Here is a 19,726-nt window from a genome sequence, read left to right as displayed (position 1 = left end):
CCTTATCTCGTTTGTCCTGTTTGTCTGTCCTAATTAGATTGTAAGTTCTGTCGAGCAGGGACTGTCTCTTCATATTCAAGTGTACAGCGCTGCGTACGTCTAGTAGCTCTATAGAAATGATAAGTAGTAGTAGTAGTAGCATACATCTCAAATTGTCCAAAAATATATGTAAATTAATTTGTAGTACCCAAAACATACTTCTAGAATATATGAGTCTTGATTGCTTTCTTGAAGCAGTCAAAACTAGATAATGGCCTGATACTACCCGTAAGTGAGGACCAGAAAGTTGCTGCTTGATAGGAGAAAACTGTTTGAAATAAGATGTAGTCTCACTTAAGAAGGTCTACATATTAATGTTAATAAACATCTGTAGGAGCAAAACCAGCACTAAGCACCACAGAATATGTGTTCCTATATAGCAAATAGATATAGGATTATACAGTGCTTTTTTTGTAGAAAAAAAGGTGCCGGTACTCATTATGGGCGGGGTCACCACATATGGCTCCACCCCTATGATAGCCACACCCCCATTAACCACACCCCCTATACCAGCCATGGCGCATATAAACAGACATCATTGAAAATATTACAGTACTATAGGAGAAAAAAATAACGTGATTTTTTTTCATTATAAATAATCTGTGTAAGCTCTTACAGCTCCAGTATACCCAGTGCAAAATAAGACAGCCAATGTAAATTCTCAAATTGGACATATTACAAACACTAAAATGAAAATAAAATGATTTTTTTTCTACCTTTGTTGTCTGGTGACTGTTTTTCTTTCCATATTGGTCCCAGTCTGTGATTCTGCTTTCCTTTGTTTTCGCTTAACTCTTCTGTGCCATTTGTCATTTTTGTCTCCTTTTTCTTTGCTTTCTTCAATATTTTTCAGGCTCTCTCTGTCCAGATTTAATTCATTCTTACTATCCATTCTTTAATTTCCTTCATCTACCTGTGGCTTTTCATCTTTTCCTCACCCTTGTTCTCCCCATGCCCCTTCCTCTTATTCTCCAGTCTTTCTCTATTCCCCTTTTCCATCCAGCAGCTCTGCTTTCTCTCCCCATCCTTCCAGTGTCTCCCCTATTTCTTTCTGCATTCTTCCATCCAGCGTCTTCCCTCTTTCTCTCCCCATCATTCCGTTTTCCATCTCTCTCTCCCCATCCTTCCATCTGTTTTTCCCCCTCTCTCTCCCCATCCTTCCATCTGTTTTTCCCCCTCTCTCCCCATCCTTCCATCTGTTTTCCCCCTCTCTCCCCATCCTTCCATCTGTTTTTCCCCTCTCTCCCCATCCTTCCATCTGTTTTTTCCCTCTCTCCCCAATCCTTCCATCTGTGTTTTCCCTCTCTCTCCCCATCCTTCCATCTGTTTTTCCTCTCTCTCCCCATCCTTCCATCTGTTTTCCCCTCTCCCCAATCCTTCCATCTGTTTTCCCCTCTCTCTCCCCAATCCTTCCCTCTGTTGGTTTCCCTCTCTCCCCAAACCTTCCCTCTGTTGGTTTCCCTCTTTCTCGCTCTCCCCAATCTTTCCCTCTGTTGGTTTCCCTCTTTCTCTCTCTCCCCAATCTTTCCCTCTGTTGGTTTCCCTCTTTCTCTCTCTCCCCAATCTTTCCCTCTGTTGGTTTCCCTCTTTCCCTCTCTCCCCAATCCTTCCCTCTGTTGGTTTCCCTCTCTCCCCAATCCTTCCCTCTGTTGGTTTCCCTCTTTCCCTCTCTCCCCAATCCTTCCCTCTGTTGGTTTCCCTCTTTCCCTCTCTCCCCAATCCTTCCCTCTGTTGGTTTCCCTCTCTCCCCAATCCTTCCCTCTGTTGGTTTCCCTCTTTCCCTCTCTCCCCAATCCTTCCCTCTGTTGGTTTCCCTCTTTCTGTCCCCAATCCTTCCCCCCCCCCCCCCCCCCCCGCGACACTCCGGGCAAGTCCTGCACTTAGTTTTTTTTTTTTAAGACTCAGAACGTGCGAACGATGCAGCCAGCAGCGATTGAAAGAGGCTGTCTGGGCTGGCGTCTGCGTCGGAGCTTCCCTCACCCTCTGCGAGTCCCACCTTCATTGTTACAACTTCCTGTTTCACGGGACTCGCAGAGGGTGAGGGAAGCTCCGACGCAGACGCCAGCCCAGACAGCCTCTTTCAATCGCTGCCGGCTGCATTGTTCGCGCGTTCTGAGTCTTAAAAAAAAAAACTAAGTGCAGGACTCGCCCGGAGTGTCGCAGGGGGGGGGGGCGGGCAAAAAAAGATGCCGGTACGCCGTACCGTTGCGTACCGGCACAAAAAAAGCACTGGGATTATAATACATGGCACTATTCAGCATTAGCAACCTGACTGATAAAGACTTGGAGTTATTCCATCTTTTGTTGCTAATCCTGCTATTTGCTGAAGCTGCGACCTTGCATGCAGATGAAGACTGCTGACCAGGGTCCCAATGTGCTAGAATAACAAGGTTGTTATCAGCATCAACGTCATGGCCAGAACAGCCAAGGACTCTTGGAATTATCCGTGCAGCTGGAAAGTGCTGTGGCTGGCAAAGTTGCATATTGTTTTCTGAAACCCTGGCTCTTTGTCATGGTGATCCCATCAATGTGGCACTAGTGTTGACGTTCCATCTGAGGAGTGGACCTGTGCTGAATCTGACCATCTGAAGAACACAATGCCATCTAGAAGTCTGCAACAGTTTGCATGTTTTTGCCACATAACTTTGTATAAGTGCTATAGATTCATTGTGACTCTTTTACTTAGGAGTCTAGTTATGGATTTATGTGCATTTACTCTGAGCTAATTCTATGATAAGACTTCCCGTGTCTATATTCTTGCCTTCTTTGCACATTATCTTTGCTGTTATTGTAAATAAATGTGCACTCTATTTTTATAATACATGGTTGTAGAGTTAGTTCTTTCTAGTATTTAGGGTGTTGTAAGCTTGGATCTAAGGCTATGAGGGGACACATTTGCTTCTGACACTTCATTCACTAATGCTGGTATTACCAGAGACCTATTCTTTTTAGAATTTACGTTAAGTGTCAGGTACTCCAATAACACCTCAAAAAAGGTTGTATCTGTATACACCCACATAACCAGGAGTAACTCCATATAATATCTTAAATGCAACACTACCAAGTTAGAACATAATTCAGGCCTGTACTGAAAGCCAATGGGTGGTTGGATAAAATGGAGTAATATGAGAAGAAATTTTTAATGAGAAAACTAAATAGAAATGCAGTACTCTGTATAGTTTGTAATCATTTCAAAAGACTCTTTGCCTCCCCCAAATATTGCAATAGTCCAGTTTACTCAGGGACACTGCCACCAGCTGCCCATGTTGCAAGTGTTCGAGCTGGGAGGAAGTCTTCGGCTGGTGGAGCTTGGGGATCATTGCCAGCTTAAGTAGTGGTTTTTTTTAAATTGCCCTCAATGCTACATAAATATCTGTTCATTCTCTTACAAGGTGCTGACACACAATGATCAACTCAAATCAGGGGCATCAGTGGCCCATCTAAATCACAGGTTAAACCTCCAGTGGTAGCTTTTAAGGGGTCCTTTTACTAATGTGTACTAATGGATTTAGCACATGCCAGGGGTGTAGCTAGGTGGGGCCACGGGGGCATTGGCCCCTGCAGGTTTAGCCCTGGCCCCTACTTTCACCCCCCCCCCCCACACCACCAACACTCCCCCGCCACTATCGAATCCCCCCCGGCACCGCCGCCAACCCTCCCCCGCCACCACCGTCAGGTACCTTTCCTGGCGGGGGTCCCCAACTCCCGCCAACCAAAATCCCCCCTGGCGCTGCCGACCCCCCCCCCCCGCCCGCTGCCACCAACCCTCCGCCACTATAGACCCCCCTCCCACCAATCCTCTCCCACCAGGTACCTTTGCTGATGGGGGTCCCCAACTCCCGCCAGCCGAAGTCCTCTTCAGCGCCGGTTTATTCCGCCGCGTTGCTGATCTGGATTCTGTTTCTGTGAGTCTTTTCTTGACTCCTGACGTCCGCACGTAGGAACGTGCAGGACGTCAGGACTCACAGAAACAGAATCCAGATCAGCGAACGCGCCGGAGTAGATCGGCACTGAAGAGGGCTTCGGCTGGCGGGGGTTGGGGACCCTCGCCAGCAAGGGTACCTGGCGGTGGCGGAGAGAGTTGGCGGCAGCAGGAGGGGGGTCTATAGTGGCGGAGGAGGATTGGCGGCAGCGGGAGGGGGGGTTGATAGTGGAGGGGAACGGTTGGCGGAAGGGGAGTCGATAGTGGTGGGGAGGGTTGGCAGCAGTGGAAGGGGGGGGTCAAAAGTGGCGGGGGGTGTCGGCGGCACTGGGGGGGGGGGGCTAAAATGTGCCCCCTCACCTCGGGCTCTGTACCCCCCCCCCTCCTGCCGAAGTCTGGCTACGCCCCTGGCACATGCTAATGAATTAGTGTGCTTTAAATACTAAGAAGCCTATAAATGTACTGTGGGCTGCACGGAATTTAACACATGCTAAATCCATTAGCACACTTTAGTAAGAGGGACTCCTAAGTTTTGAGCACTTTTCATTTATTTGAGCAGGTTTAAATAACACACCTGTTCCCCAGGGATGTGCTTTCCTTCATTTCAGACTGGTGAGGTGCATAAATTACTACTACTACTTAACATTTCTAGAGCGCTACTAGGGTTACGCAGCGCTGTACAGTTTAACAAAGAAGGACAGTCCCTGCTCGAAGGAGCTTACAATCTAAAGGACGAAACGTCAAGTTGGGGCAGTCAAGATTTCCTGAATAGAGGTATGGTGGTTAGGTGCCGAAGGCGACATTGAAGAGGTGGGCTTTGAGCAAGGATTTGAAGATGGGCAGGGAGGGGACCTGGCGTATGGGCTCAGGGAGTTTATTCCAAGCATGGGATGAGGTGAGGCAGAATGGGCGGAGCCTGGAGTTGGCGGTGGTGGAGAAGGGTACTGAGAGGAGGGATTTGTCCTGTGAGCAGAGGTTACGGGTAGGAGCGTAAGTGGAGATGAGGGTAGAGAGGGTAGTGAGGGGCTGCAGATCGAATGCATTTGTAGGTTAGTAGGAGAAGCTTGAACTGTATGCGGTACCTGATCGGGAGCCAGTGAAGTGACTTAAGGAGAGGGGTGATATGAGTATATCGGTCGAGGCGGAAGATACGACGGGCAGCAGAGTTCTGAACGGACTGAAGGGGGGATAGATGGCTAAGTGGGAGGCCAGTGAGGAGTAGGTTGCAGTAGTCAAGGCGAGAGGTAATGAGAGAGTGGATGAGAGTTAAAAATGCCGAAAATCCGCCTTAGTGCTAGTCTGTAAATATGTGCATTATCTTGCATGGCTCTTATTTTACATATGGGCATATATGCAGGCAAAGTCTGGGCACAGCTTGGGTGGAACTCACACTTAGGTGCGTAACTTATAGAAAACTACAAGTTACATGGGTACCTCTGGTATTTAGTAGTGAGCACGTGTATCAGCTGAATGACTAGCCAGAAGTGTTTGCGCCTAAAATATACACACATATATACCTGGTTAGATTAGTGTTTGGTGCAGAATGGAACAAACCTGCTTTTGTCAGCAGAAATTGGGCCCCACATAGGCTGTGAACTAGGCATTCCAGAGGCTTCTCCATAGGTAACCACGGCCTTACCTTTGGCCTCAAATCTGTTTTTCTTATCTGAATCTATTTAAACGCCACATTTACATGCCTTGACCTCTGTGTACGTGCATATGTTATCAAGGCTAGGTTCTGTATAGGTATGCAAGTTCTGATTGGTTATACTAGCCAGGCTCTGCACCGCCTAGCTATGCACTGGTAATTTTTTTTAGAATTTTTTTCTATGGCTTCCCTGTAGCACTGTGGGGATCCAGCAGCAAGGTCCTGCAATCCAGACCCTTCATGCCCCCTCCCCATGCATGGGAGGTTAGAGACTGCCATGAATATTGTCCATCTGTCACCAGAAGCTGTTTAATTCTGCTGGCATCATATCAAAGGTATCTTTTTGTATCTATTTCCTGGGCAAATGTGTGAGTTTGCAGTTTATACACATTTGTCATCCGAAAATACAAAAGAACCCATCAGGTTCAGTAGAATTGCTGTTCTAAATCAGTATTCTATAAAGAAAAGTAGAATACGTGTGTAAATTTAGACACACTGTGCTTCCGTTAGGGTAATGAAAGCAAGGCACAACGATAAAGATAATTTATTCTCAGTTTCTGGATTTCTGTATGCATTCGAGGCTTTCCAAACTCCTGTAGTGAATTCTTTTTTAACTTCCTTCTAATTATAACAGTATTTTTTCCCAATAGGAATGAATGATTAATATTTGCAATTCCTTTTCTTTTCAATGGAGTAAAAGGTTTTGAGCACACTTGAAGGAGGCGGAATGGTGACAAAAATATTGACTAGCAAGGTAGATTTTCAGCAAGCAGCGGTCAGCGTTTTTATATCCGCCGGCAGCTGTATTCCCAGATATTCAATGCCACACCAGCACTGAATGTCCGGTTGCATGTCGGTAGCTAAAACTTATGTGGTTAAGTGCAATGTTCAGCCCTTCACTGTGTAAGCTGAACCAATTAAACATAGGACTGCTATTTATGTTCAGGGCCGGCCCAACCCTGTTAGCGGGGTAAGCACCGCAGGGGGGCGCCTGCCTTCAAGGGTGCTGCATCATGCAATTTTCCCCGCCGGAACCGGAAGCTCCCAGCCAGGAGCCAGCCCGCTGCCCGACCTTTTCTCCTATCTCCTTCAACAGAGTCCGCCTGCCCCTCGCCTTCCTGCATGACGCCCAGAATTTAAAAGTCATCTTACCGGGGTCCCAGCAGCAGCAGTGAAATGCGAACAGGCTCTGCGAGTCGGCGATTCAGCGGGCTGCCTTCCCTTCTCTTCGCTCTCAGCTCTGCCTCTGGTCCCGCCCTCATTTCTTGTTTCCACAAGGGCGGGACCAGAGGCAGAGCTGACAGCCTTTCACTGCTGCCGCCAGGACCCCGGTAAGATGACTTTTAAATTCTGGGTGGCATGCAGGAAGGCGAGGTGCAGGCGAAGCACTGTTGTGGGAGTGGGAGAAGAGGTTGGGCTGGAACTCGAGTCGGAGGGAGGGCGGGTCACCAGGCCTGGAACTCGGAGGGAGCGAGGGGGGTCTGGAACGGAGGAGGGTGGGAGGGAGGGGGAGAGAAGAGGGAGAAGAGAGAAAGAAGATGCAAGACGGGGGGGGGGGGGTGCCAGTCTGCAGGGGGGCACCAGAGCCCTAGGACTGGCCCTGTTTATGTGGCCCTATTTAAGTGATTATCTTATGCGGTTAAGGGCAGAATATTGGCATTTAACAACATAAGTGCCAACTCTGCACCCGGGACACCTACAAGTTTTGGCTCAGGCGCTAATATTCAATGACACAAACCAGTTAAGTGCTGCTGAATATTCATGGTTAGCCACAGACAAACAACTTAAATGGCCAGGAGCCTCTCTGGGCCATTTATATTGCTTTGAATATCAGGCAGTAGCATCTGTAGAGTCAAACACAGCGAGGGTGACAAAGGAAAGAGCAGTGGACGATGTCCAAACATATATCTTTATTGTAACATCCGAGACTCGACACAAGTCGTGTTTCAGCCTAAAAAAGGCCTTCCTCGGGAGTCTTCTATTGGATGTATGATGATTCTTAGCTAGTCTTAATGGAGCATGAGTGATGTCTAAAACCTTGCTGCTTTCTTCCAAACCAAAAAGAATGTGTGAACGTTTGGACTCTCTGGAGTACAAACAGCAAATCTGAGGACAGACTTTCAATATGTATTCTTTGGAAGAAAGGTGGGAGAGGGGAAATATGATAGAGACGTTTAAATTGAAAGGAAGCTCTGTAAACGAGGGGGCATAGGATGAAGGTAAAAGGGGATCGATTCAGGAGTAACCTGAGGAAATACTTCTTCATGGAAAGGGTGGTGAATTCATGGAACAGCCTCCCAGTGGAAATGGTGGAGACAAAAAAAACAGTATCTGAATTCAAGAAAGCTTGGGACAAGTACATAAGATCTCTAAAGGAGTGATAGGCCATATGGTCTTTGTCTGACTTGTTAGCTCCAATATTTAAATCATTGGAGCCCATTAACTAATTATTTTCGGTGCCGATCTGGAATGTGTGCCTAACTTTGGGTGACTTTTATAGAATCTGGGGAGTTACTGTGTAACTGTGAAGGACATTTACTAATGGCAGGAGCATGGGTGTGCCGTGGACGATCCACCTAGCAATGCGTGCAACTTACAGAACACGCCAGGTCAACGGCAGGCGTAAGTTGTGCACATTGCAAGGCAAACGTAAGTGCGGCAATTTCACCTTCCATTGACCTGGCGTAAGTTTCAGCCCACCAAAGCGGCTAGGCATTATTATTGTATAACGGGTTAGGCATACCTTGGCGCCACTTTATCGAATTTTCCCCTAAACCTTTTATTCATGGAGAGTGATCTCCTTTGATGGGATACCCCACCACTGTTTTGCTCAATACTCCTTTATTTAGATCTGTCTGCTGATATGCTCATGACAATCTCACAGTGTCTTCTTACCGGGTGACAGTGGCCAGGACCCTTTGATACTCAACACTTTCCTTGTCCTTTGGCAACAAAAGAGCAGCCATCCCACCTGTTGCTAGAGCACCTCTGTAGTGGCAGGTCTTAACCAACAAATCCATGTAGCTCTTCAGGAAAAGCTTTTCCATGTTCACATACTTGCTGCGGTCTGGCAACAAGAATTCTGGTCGATGGCCTAGGGATGGCATAATAGGACAAGGACTCAAAAGAAGGCAAATAAGTTGCAGCCTCATGGCCAAGCCATATGCCTTTATACCTTATTTTTTAACCCTGTGAAAAAAGTGTAGAAGAAGTTAATTTGTTCAATGCTTCCTGAGATTTCCAAATAAAATGATATTTCAGAATACATTTTGTTATTGCATCATGGAACTGCCAGAATGTTCTGTTCATTGAAATGTTAATGTGAATTACATGCAAAGCTAGCGCATGCTTTTTACCTGTTTCCAATTATCTTTAAAGTGAAGTTTCTATTGACAAATTTTAGTTCTTTTTCCATATTCTCACATTTGTTTTTATTACTATTCGTAAACTGCTTTGATTTTCAAACTTGAAAGGTGGTATATCAAGCACAATAAACATAAACATATATTTTCACTGTGGAACTTGCTGCAGGTGCATAGTACACAAGATCATGTGCATTTGCTATTTCTACAGGTAGAATTTTGATAGAAAACTACATGCAAAGATTTGAAAATACCATCTACTTACACAGTTTTCTAACGATACATGCATTGTGCATTGGGTTAAGTAGAATATAGGTGCTTGATGGAGTGTGTGGAATAAATCCAGTTCCCCTTAAGTACACTCCTTCACAGGGTCACACTATGAGAGCTCTAGTTGTAGCTGCTTAGCCAGAAGGGCGTGATCTAGTAAGGGGGAAGTAAAAAATTGGAGTAGGAACAAGACAGAGAGGCCCAGAGAAGGAAGAACAGCCCTACAGGGAAGACCTCCACCAGTTAAGGACAAGGAACCAGTAGAGAGGCCAAGGTAGGAAAGTTCTCAGTTGCGTATTGTGAGTGGATGACCTCATGGCTTACCAGAAGCCAGGCCCTTCCTTGTCTGTTATTTATTTATTGCACTTGTATTCCACTTTCCCCCACCTATTTGCAGGCTCAATGTGGCTTACATAGACTTGTTGACATTGTCATTTCAGGATATCAGATACAGTTAGTAATGTGTAGCGATCAAGTAAGGGAAGAGAGAAGAAGGAAGAGAGTGATATGGGTAGTTACAGAAGGTGGGCGTTCATAATTGAGCGGGTTAGTGAGGTGACTTAGTGAGGTGGTAGGCTCTCATTGTAGGCCTTGTTGAAGAAGAATGTTTTCAGAGATTTTCGAAAGATAGTTGTTAAATGCTGACCTTTAAGATGATAATCCTATGTAGAAGCTGACTAACTGTAGTCTGTAGCCAGGCAGAAACTAGTCCCTTTGTATTGGAACAGAGTTACAAAAGGATTATATATTTGTTCCTGACATACCAGGCCTGGGTACATAATTGATGCACAACCCATAAAAGAGTTTTGCTCTACTTCACAATGTGGCTTGGCTGTGTCTGTGGAGGGTCTGTGCCTCATGCTATCACAGATTTCAATTAAATTAAACAACGGAACACACATGCAAACTTTTACCATTAAGGGGGGGTGAGGGAGGGCTGTTTTCAGGCAGCTGATTGATGCTATGCATTCAGGAAGTGAAAGGGAGCATGTAAATAGCACATGTACTTCAGAAAATGCCAGATCCACGTTCTATTTTTTTTTATTTGTACCCCACGCTTTCCCACTCATGGCAGGCTCAATGCGGCTTACATGGGGCAATGGAGGGTTAAGTGACTTGCTGAGAGTCACAAGGAGCTAGCTGCCTGTGCCTGAAGTGGGAATTGAACTCAGTTCCTCAGAACCAAAGTCCACCACCCTAACCACTAGGCCACTCCTCCACTGTTGCTACTAGTTGAGATTCTACATGGAATGTTGCTATTCCAACATTCCTTGTAGAAGTTGGCCCTTGCAGATCACCGATGCGGCCGCGCAGGCTTCTGTTTCTCTGTTGCTGATCTGCAAGGGCAGGCTTCTACATGGAATGTTGCTAGTGGAGGAGTAGCCTAGTGGTTAGTGCAGCGGACTTTGATCCTGGGGAACTCAGTTCAAGTCCCACTGTAGCTCCTTGTGACTCTGCACACCATACACAAAAAGACAGTCCCTGCTCAAAGAGCTTACAATCTAGATAAGACAGGCAGACAGGGGGGTCACGTGATGACTGCTTCCTGAGTAGCAGCAAGAGGAGAGAGCTCCCCAGACTTCTCCGAAAAATCAGCCAAAAATCAGCTGTTAGTCCACCCCGTTGGACAAATAAGTGCGAGGGAAGAGGTCGAGAGTGGAAAGATAACGACGGCAGATACTTTGGGCGTGGGACTGGCCGGTATGCCCACAAGAAACCAGGGAGGCCTAAGAAACAAAACCGCACCATCGTGGAAAGCGAACAAGATGGCGATGACTCCAGAGCCCGCGACAGGGGCGGAGAAAAATGCAGGCGACTGGGCAAGAGAAATCTCAACAACAGTAGCAGCGGCGCTGGAGGACCGCTTAAACAAAATCCAATCGGCAGTAGAAGAAATTAATGAAAAATTTGACGTGCAAGCACATAGACTGACCGAAGTGGAACAACGTGTGCTCGCGCAGGAGGAAACATCGCAAAGCATGGCAGCGCAGATTACAGCTCTGCAAAAAGAAGCTGCAATACTTAAAGAACAAGTTGAAGAACAAGAAAACCGTAACCGACGCAACAACCTACGGGTTGTGGGATTGTCTGAGATGGTAAAGGATGTAGATTTATATAAATTCTTCAGCGAGTGGCTGCCAGCGCAATTAGGCCTCGTCGGGAGCGCGGGCTCCTGGCAATGTGATCGAGCGCATCGAATAGGGGCCCGCCGAGAAGGTGAAGACAAACCCAGAACAGCGATTGCGCATTATATCAACTGGAGAGAGAAAGAGGCACTCCTGAAGCAGAGCCGTTCAGGACATTCACAGCTGCAGTACGAGGGGCGTAAAATTTTGCTCTTTAATGATTATTCCTCATCAGTGGCACAACTACGACGAGCAATTGCTCCAACCTGCACCCAGCTGTACAACAAGGGAGTCAGGTTTTCGCTCCTGTATCCTGCAAAATTAAAAGTGTGGCACGGAGGAAAGAACCTGGTGTTTTCAGGGGCCCAGGAGGCTAAGGCCTTTGCGGAAAGCTTGAATCGGGATATTCAAGGAGAGAACAACCAGTGACTGAGCAATCATTAAAGAGGAACGGAGTGAGTGATAAGACTTATAAAGTTTGTATTTTCCTCTAAGGCTTGGGTCAAATCCTGAATAAATAAGGCCCAGTTGAAAGGGTCTAGACAGAAAGAGAAAGGGTTCTTTAACATAACAGCTGCACAGCCGGGGACTGAGGGGTAGATGCATCAAGCAAACGTAAAAAAATCAAAATCGTTAAAGGCCCTAACGATTTTTAAAAAACGAAGAATGCACCAAAAAAAAAAGTCACACATGCTCAGATCGGTATAGAAACGTACAATGTATCAAAGAATCACAATACACATCGTTAATCGGCCCCCAAATCATGCGCAGAGCAGCCAAGCGTTATGTTAGCTGCTCTGCGCATGCCACAAACAGTCAAAACACAGTCAAATCACAAGCACATGGCTCCCAAATCAAAACAAAAAGAAAAAAAAAGGGTCGGGAGGGGGCAAGGGCGCTCATCAGGAGCGTCCTGTACGGACGGCCTTGCCCCCCCCCCGCTGCTCCCCACTTTCCGCCGCTCCCCCCACCCCGAAAAAGCAAAATTCAAGCAGCCCCTGCCCCCCTCCCTTCCTCACTACTCTCTCACCTCAGCTCCGCCTCCCGACATCCTCCGTCCTGTGCCCCACCCCCTTTTGGGGTCGTCGCCGCCATTCCCCTCCTCCATCGGGCCCCCCTCCCTCTTACCGGGCCCGTGCAGAAAGGTGCTATGTTTTCTGGGTCAGCTGGAACTCAGGATGCTGCAGAGGGAGCACTCACAATCCCTTAAGGCAGTGGTTCCCAAACCTGGTCCTGGAGGCACCCCAACCAGTCAGGTTTTCAGGATACCCACAGTGAATATTCATGAGAGAGATTTGCATGCAGTGGACCGTGAAAGGGTCTACCAGAAAGGGGCGGGCCCAGCAGGAGAAAGACGCGCCATCGAAGCTGGGCGAAGGCAGGCATCAGGCTTTCTTCTTGCCCGTGCAGCGCCTTCGGACAGAGGAGAGAGGCGCTGCACGGCCCGGTAAGAGGGAGGGGGCCCGATGGAGGAGGGGAATGGCGGCGACAACCCCAAAAGGGGGCAGGGCACAGGACGGAGGATGTCGGGAGGCGGAGCTGAGGTGAGAGAGTAGTGAGGAAGGGCGGGGGGCAGGGGCTGCTCGAATTTTGCTTTTTCGGGGTGGGGGGAGCGGCGGAAAGTGGGGAGCAGCGGGGGGGGGGGCAAGGCCGTCCGTACTGGACGCTCCTGATGAGCGCCCTTGCCCCCTCCCGACCCTTTTATTTTATTTTTATTTATTTATGTTTTTCTGACGTCCTTTGGACCAATCACAGCGCTTTTAGCTCTGCTAATGCGCTGGGATTGGCTCAAAGTTTGTTTATTTTTTCTCTTAATGATTTTTCCTGGCACAGAGCTGTCCTAACGAGTGGTCCAGACCTGTCGTTAGTTTTCCTGCCTTTTTCCTGCGTAAAGGCAATCGGAAAAGGTTAGTGCATGTCGTTTCAATGGGGTTTTCACACTAATTGCTCATCTCCATTCCGTTTTCGTTAGCTGCTGGCTTCCTCGGTAAAAGCCCTTTGATGCATGCAACGGATCAAATTTTCCTCGTTGGAGAGTCATTAAAGGCTCATTTAGCTTTAGTGCATCTGCCCCTGAGTGTAGTGCAAATTACCAACAGGCACTGTGAGAAGGAGATGATAAGAGCCAGCACCTCACTGTCGTAGAGGATTGCTTGTAACAATTAAAGCAGGAGTTGCCAAGATGTGCGAAACTAGACACTGAAGGGACACCAGGAATCCCTAAGGACGTTATATAAAGTTTGATTGGTTTGTTTAGAAAGTTGTGGGGGAGCTGGAGCGGAGGGGGAGGGGGGACTTTCAAGTTTGTTCTTGCTGTATGACAGAGGGAAGGGGAAGGTTGATAAGAAGGGAGTTTCCAAAAGTTTATAGGGAAGAGGGGGAGGGGAGGGGGAGGAGGGGTAGAGGGAAATATGAGGTTAAGGGGGAGGGGCTAATCAGGGGGGGAGGGGAGAGGGGGCAGGGAGGGAGGGGGAGGGGGGAGCCTGTGTATAGAGAGTACAAAGAGGAGCAAATAAACAGGGAGGTAGTAAAGGAGGTAAATGGATTCTGGAGGGCTTGGCTGGGAGGCCCACTGGAATGTACGGTTAGGTACCATGGAGGACAGGGACAATTGTATAAGAGATGGTTAACTTAAAGCTGTTGTCTCTGAATGTGGATGGCATCCACTCTCCAATTAAACGTACCAAAATATTATCTTGGTTAAGAAAGGAGGGTGCAGACATAGCCTTTCTCCAGGAAACGCACCTGGCCAATTCTGAACATGAAAAGCTGAAGAAGGGGTGGGTAGGAGAGGTGGTTTATTCGTCATACACTAGTAGGAAACGGGGAGTGGCCATTCTTATACACAAACAGTTACCACTAACTATCCACAAGGTGTTACAAGATAAGGAGGGAAGATATATCATCATCATGGGAGAATTGTGGGGTCGAAAGCTGAGTCTTTGTAATATTTATGGACCTAATGTATATAACCACAAATTCTTTTCAGATATAGTAGCACGGGCGGCCTCTTATCCGGAGTACCAGATGATCCTAGGAGGGGATTTTAACACCATGGCGGACCCCACCATCGACTGTAAACCAGCCAAAATAAAAACTAAGGGATGGCATCAAAAGGGGATAAATTTTTTGGTGCACCAATTAGGGCTAGTGGATATATGGAGAACATTGCACCCCCAGGATGTGGAATTTACATTTTTTTCCAATCCACACAATTCATATTCCAGATTAGATTATTTCCTAGTATCACAGTCACTGTTCACAGTGGCAAAGGCGGCGCATATAATAGATAACACACTTTCTGACCATTCGGCTATATCGCTATCGATAGCATACACAGCGGGTGGAAGGGAGAGGGTGTGGAGATTCCCCCCATCCTTATACAGAGATAATGCGTTCAGAACTTTTTTGAAAGAAAAGTGGGAAGAATATCGGAAGTTTAATGATACCCCGGAGGTGACACCGGACATATATTGGGAGGCAGCTAAGGTAGTGATGAGGGGTCATATATTAGCTTACACGGCGGGGAAAAAGAAAAAGGTGGAAGCGGAGTTGTTGTTGCTCTCCATTGAGTACCAGCAACTCCGAAGACAACACGTAAGAAGCACAGATGGCAGAATACAAGGAAAAACTGATAAAGACAAAGACGCGCATTGATCATCTGCTTAACATGCGGGCAGAGCGAGATATTTATTACCAGAGATTTAAATTATTTCAATGGGGAAATAAAGCAGGGAGGCTTATGGCTAACTTAGTGAGACCCCACAGAAAGAGACAGGTTGTTACCTCCATCAAAGATGGGGAAGGCCGTTTATATCAACAGGAGGCCCAAATACAGAGCCAATTTGTACATTATTACAAGTCCCTATATGCTGAAAGGGAGGGGGACGTAGCGCAGAGAGAGATTTTCTTTGAAAACCTCCCTATGCCAACTTTCTCAGACGACCAGGTGCAAGGATTGAGTGCCCCTATAACAGCACAAGAAGTGAGACAAGGGATAAAAGCACTAAAATTAACTAAAGCTCCAGGACCGGATGGCTATGGATCAGAATTTTATAAAATTCTAATAGAGGAGGTCCCTGGTCCCTTAGCAGGTATGTTTAATAACATGACGGAGGGGGGAGATAGAGGACACAACAGCCCAAACCTAGCACATATAATATTACTACCTAAACCGGGAAAGGACCCTGGGCAAGTGGGATCTTACCGGCCAATTTCCTTATTAAATCAAGATGTAAAGCTTTTGGCAGCCATCTTAGCTAAAAGAATGAATATCTCACTGGCCGGGGTTATCCAAGAAGATCAGGCGGGATTTGTCCCAGGACGGTATGCCTCGATGAATCTAATAAGAGCTTTAGCGGCAATACATACATTTAAAGGGTCTGGGGGGAGGGAAGCCATAGCGGGCTTAGACATGGAAAAAGCCTTTGATAGCATATCGTGGCAGTACTTATTTTGGGTAATGGGGAAATATGGGATACGAGGTAGATTCCTAGATTGGGTGAGAGCTCTCTACAACAGACCGAGTGCTAGGCTAATGATAAATGACTCCCTGACAGAAAGCTTTGATCTAAGGAGAGGAACAAGACAGGGGTGCCCGTTATCTCCACTCCTGTTCTTACTGGCAATTGAGCCACTGGCAATCAAAATCAGGCAGAGTGACAAGGTTAAGGGGCTCCGGGTAGGGGGGAGGGAGATTAGAATTAATCTATTTGCGGATGATATTCTACTTTATATTCAGGATCCATCTATACACCTAGACCAGGCACTCCTGATAGTACAGGACTTTGGGGGCATATCAGGCCTGAAAGTAAACTGCGATAAATCGGAATTACTTCTGCTTTCGGATGGTCAGGCCAATCCAGGGATGGGGAACTATTCTATTCCACCAGTGAAACAATCCATGCGCTACCTAGGTATACATTTGAGTACTAATGCAAAGGTGGTGTATAAAAAAAACATACTGGACCACATAGATAAGATCAAACAACTTTGCGGGAAGTGGAAAGACCTTCCGTTGTCCCTGTATGGGAGGACAGCTTTGGTTAAGATGGTGTTACTGCCAAAGCTGCTATACCCAATCCAGGCCATACCTATTTGGATCAAGAGACAAGATGACAGGTCTTTTAGATCAATTATCCGATCCTTTATATGGAAACAAAAAAGGGCACGAATAGGACACCATGTGTTGATACGTAACAAGGAGAAAGGCGGACTTAATCTGCCTGATATCCGATTGTATAATGTGGCAGCGCTAATGCGCCTCATCCAGGAGGGCATTGGGGGGTCGGGCAAAATTTATGCCAGCCCAATGGTGGGAGGGGTGGTGTGCCCCATACGCATTCATAAATTTATTGCACTCAGCCCCAGGGATGGGTACAATTGCAAATAGGCAGTATAGCTTCTTGACACCGCTCCGCTCTGCTTGGAAATGGTGGAGAAGCAGGCAAAACAAAAGTCCGGTGGCATCGCCATTTCTGAGGATGGTGGGCTTGGTAGATTTCCAGGCGGGTATGGGACCCTCAGTATTTAAGAGCTGGGCAAGGAATGGGTGTCTGACATGGGGTGACTTGGTATCTCCAGATGGACATAACTTTCTATCTTTTACACAGGTGAAGGAGAGGTGGGGGATTACCAATAATCACATGCTACAGTATATGCAAGCTAGACACTACTGGCAGGTGTCGTGGGGGAAACATGGAGATCATTGGACTTATGGTACTCTGGATAAGATGATGTTGAGTCTGCCTCCAGAGGGAAACAAGCTTTCTATTTGGTACAAGATGGTGAAGATGACCATGCCAGAGGGGAACGAGGAGGGGGTGGTCTCCAAGTGGAACAGGGAATTGGGAACACACTTCGTTCAGACACAGTTCAATGCTCTATTTGTGACCCTAGCAGAAATGGTCAAGTCTGCGGATTGGCAGGAAACACAGTTTAAACTACTACATAGGGCATATATCACTAGAGAGAGAGGGAACACAATGAAGCTGTGGGACTCAGATAAATGCATAAAATGCCAAGCAAAAGTGGGTACTTTTTTGGAATGCTCCAAATTGACTCTGTGGAACGAGATTTTTCAGATACAGGCTAAGGTGCTTCAGACCACAGTAGAATGGTCTTATCAAGCATTATTGCTGGGGGATCAGGAGGCCCTAATTGAACAGGGGCTCTCCCGACCACAAAGGAGATTTCTGTATATGACCACGCTAGCAGCTAAAAAGGTCATATTGCAGTTCTGGACACATGTGGAGCCGGTACCGTATGGATGCTGGTTGACAAAAGTGTCAGAATTGGCACAGTATGAAAAAGCAATGTACAAAGATTCCCCGAACATAGAACATAGGCAATATGCTCAACTATGGTACCAATTCGAAGAACATGTTTCTTCTAATGCTCCCGAAGGGGATTAATTCTCTATGCAGGCAGATAGGGGGGGAGAAGACGGGAAGGGGGGTAACTGGGGGGAAACTTTGGGGGATAAGTTTGGTATTAGCACCCATTTGTGTGGCAGGGGTTCTGGGGAATTCGGAGGGGGGATGAAATTAAAAATATCAGTGTGGTCATGTGTGAGAGAAAACGAAATATACCTTTGTGATCAAAATATGCTGGCTGAATAGGATAATGGTGCCTTGTATACATAAGTGTAGAATGTAAGCATGTATTGCACTGATGCCAATAACGATAATTAAAAAAAAAAAAAGACAGGCAGACAGACAGAACAATTAAGGGCAAGGGAAAAAAGAGGTGAGGATAAAAGGACAGGGCAAGTGAGCAGTGGTTAGGAGTCAAAAGCAGTGGTAAAGAGGTGGGCTTTAAGTTTGGACTTGAAAACAGCCAAAGAGGGGGCTAGACGTACAGACTCGGGAAGTTTATTCCAAGCGTGAGGTGCAGCAAGATAAAAGGAACGGAGTCTGGAATTAGCAGTAGAGGAGAAAGGAACAGATAAGAGAGATTTATCAACAGAACGGAGTACCCGAGGGGGGGCGTAGGGAGAGGCAAGAGTGGAGAGGTACCAGGGAGCGGCAGAGTGAATGCACTTATAGGTCAATAAGAGAATATCCCAGGCCTGTATCCCACTCTGACTGCTACAATTGTGGTGGAAAGGGTGAGCCTTCCAAAACCCACCAAAAACCTATTGTACCTACATATAGGTGACACCTGCAGGCACGAGCTTTGGAGGGCTCACCATACAATATAACAGGGTTATGGTGGGATGTGTACCTGGGACCTTTTATGTGAAGTCCACTGCAGTGCCCCATTGCTCTGCTGGGATGTCTATGGTGCCAGTCTACTAAGAATCCTGGACCCCCCCCCCCCCCCCCCCAATACATCCCAATGGCTTGTTTTTATTCATTTTTCCCTTGGAAAGGGTTTTTGTTTCCGAAAATGGCCCTAAAATATAGACGCACTGAGCACAAAACATCTAGCAAATGGCCAGTTTTCGAAACAAAAAGTTGAATGTTTTTCTGGTTCGAAAATGGCCATGTTCACTACTGGAGTTTTGGATGTTTTCATAAAATGTGCAAAATTGGATTTAACAGATCCAATCCCCCAGTCTCTGGTAACAAACAATCAAATTCAAAAACTAGAACCAGGACAAAATTTGACTTCACAGTACAACTACGGATGGCTCTAACCCAAGTCCCTGAGGAAAGATTTTCTGAAACCCGCGGTGTCGGGCGTTTCCAGGGGAAACCAGCTGATGGGTTGAAAATTGTGACCTGAGAAGTAGTGAAGCTCTTTTGTTGATATCACTTTCAAAAGATAAGTTCACGCTTTGATTTAATTAGTGGATTAGTAGCACTTATCACATAGGCAATAGCACATTTTTCAAAAAAAACACAAGAGTTGCCCAATGGAAGAAGTGCTATACCACTTGGCATAACAATATATTCTATTTCAAAAAAGCTCCAGTATTAATTCAAAAAACTTTTAATTGTTTTAATTATATTAAAAAAATACCTCTCTAATCTTTATCTCTAACTTCTTACCCTGCGCTGCACTAGACAATATTTACAGCAACAATGAAAACGGCATTCATATGAAATTATATGCACATTACAGTCACACAGCAATCTTAGTTGATACCATGATACTTAGTCTCTATAAAACAGTGATTGACGCCACGCTTTCCGTGTGACCACTGTATTGCAGTCAGTTGTGTTTGTCCCAAATGTGCCACTGTTCAGTTCAAGCAGGAACACTCCATTAGCCGTTCATGCTCACAAATCCCACTTGTGCAGCATTATACAGGTATTAAGAAGCCAGTGAAAAACTCCTTATTCAACTTCTGATGTTTTCAGTATATACCGGTTCCCCAATGCTGATCCGCATTTCACTAGATCTTCCTCAGGAG

General features: G+C 46.5%; 1 protein-coding gene across 1 annotated transcript in view; it reads right to left on the bottom strand.

Annotated features, from left to right (window-relative positions):
- Positions 1-19,726, bottom strand: part of LOC115461694 (malate synthase-like) — a 96,418-nt gene that overhangs the window by 39,896 nt on the left and 36,796 nt on the right. The window contains 1 exon segment of the mRNA XM_030191719.1: positions 8,505-8,703. Coding sequence (XP_030047579.1) covers positions 8,505-8,703 — 199 coding nt within the window.

Source organism: Microcaecilia unicolor, chromosome 2 (assembly GCF_901765095.1).
Source record: "Microcaecilia unicolor chromosome 2, aMicUni1.1, whole genome shotgun sequence".
Classification (NCBI taxonomy): domain Eukaryota; kingdom Metazoa; phylum Chordata; class Amphibia; order Gymnophiona; family Siphonopidae; genus Microcaecilia; species Microcaecilia unicolor.
Note: the sequence above shows the minus strand (reverse complement) of the source record. Positions and strands in the feature narration are given on the sequence as shown.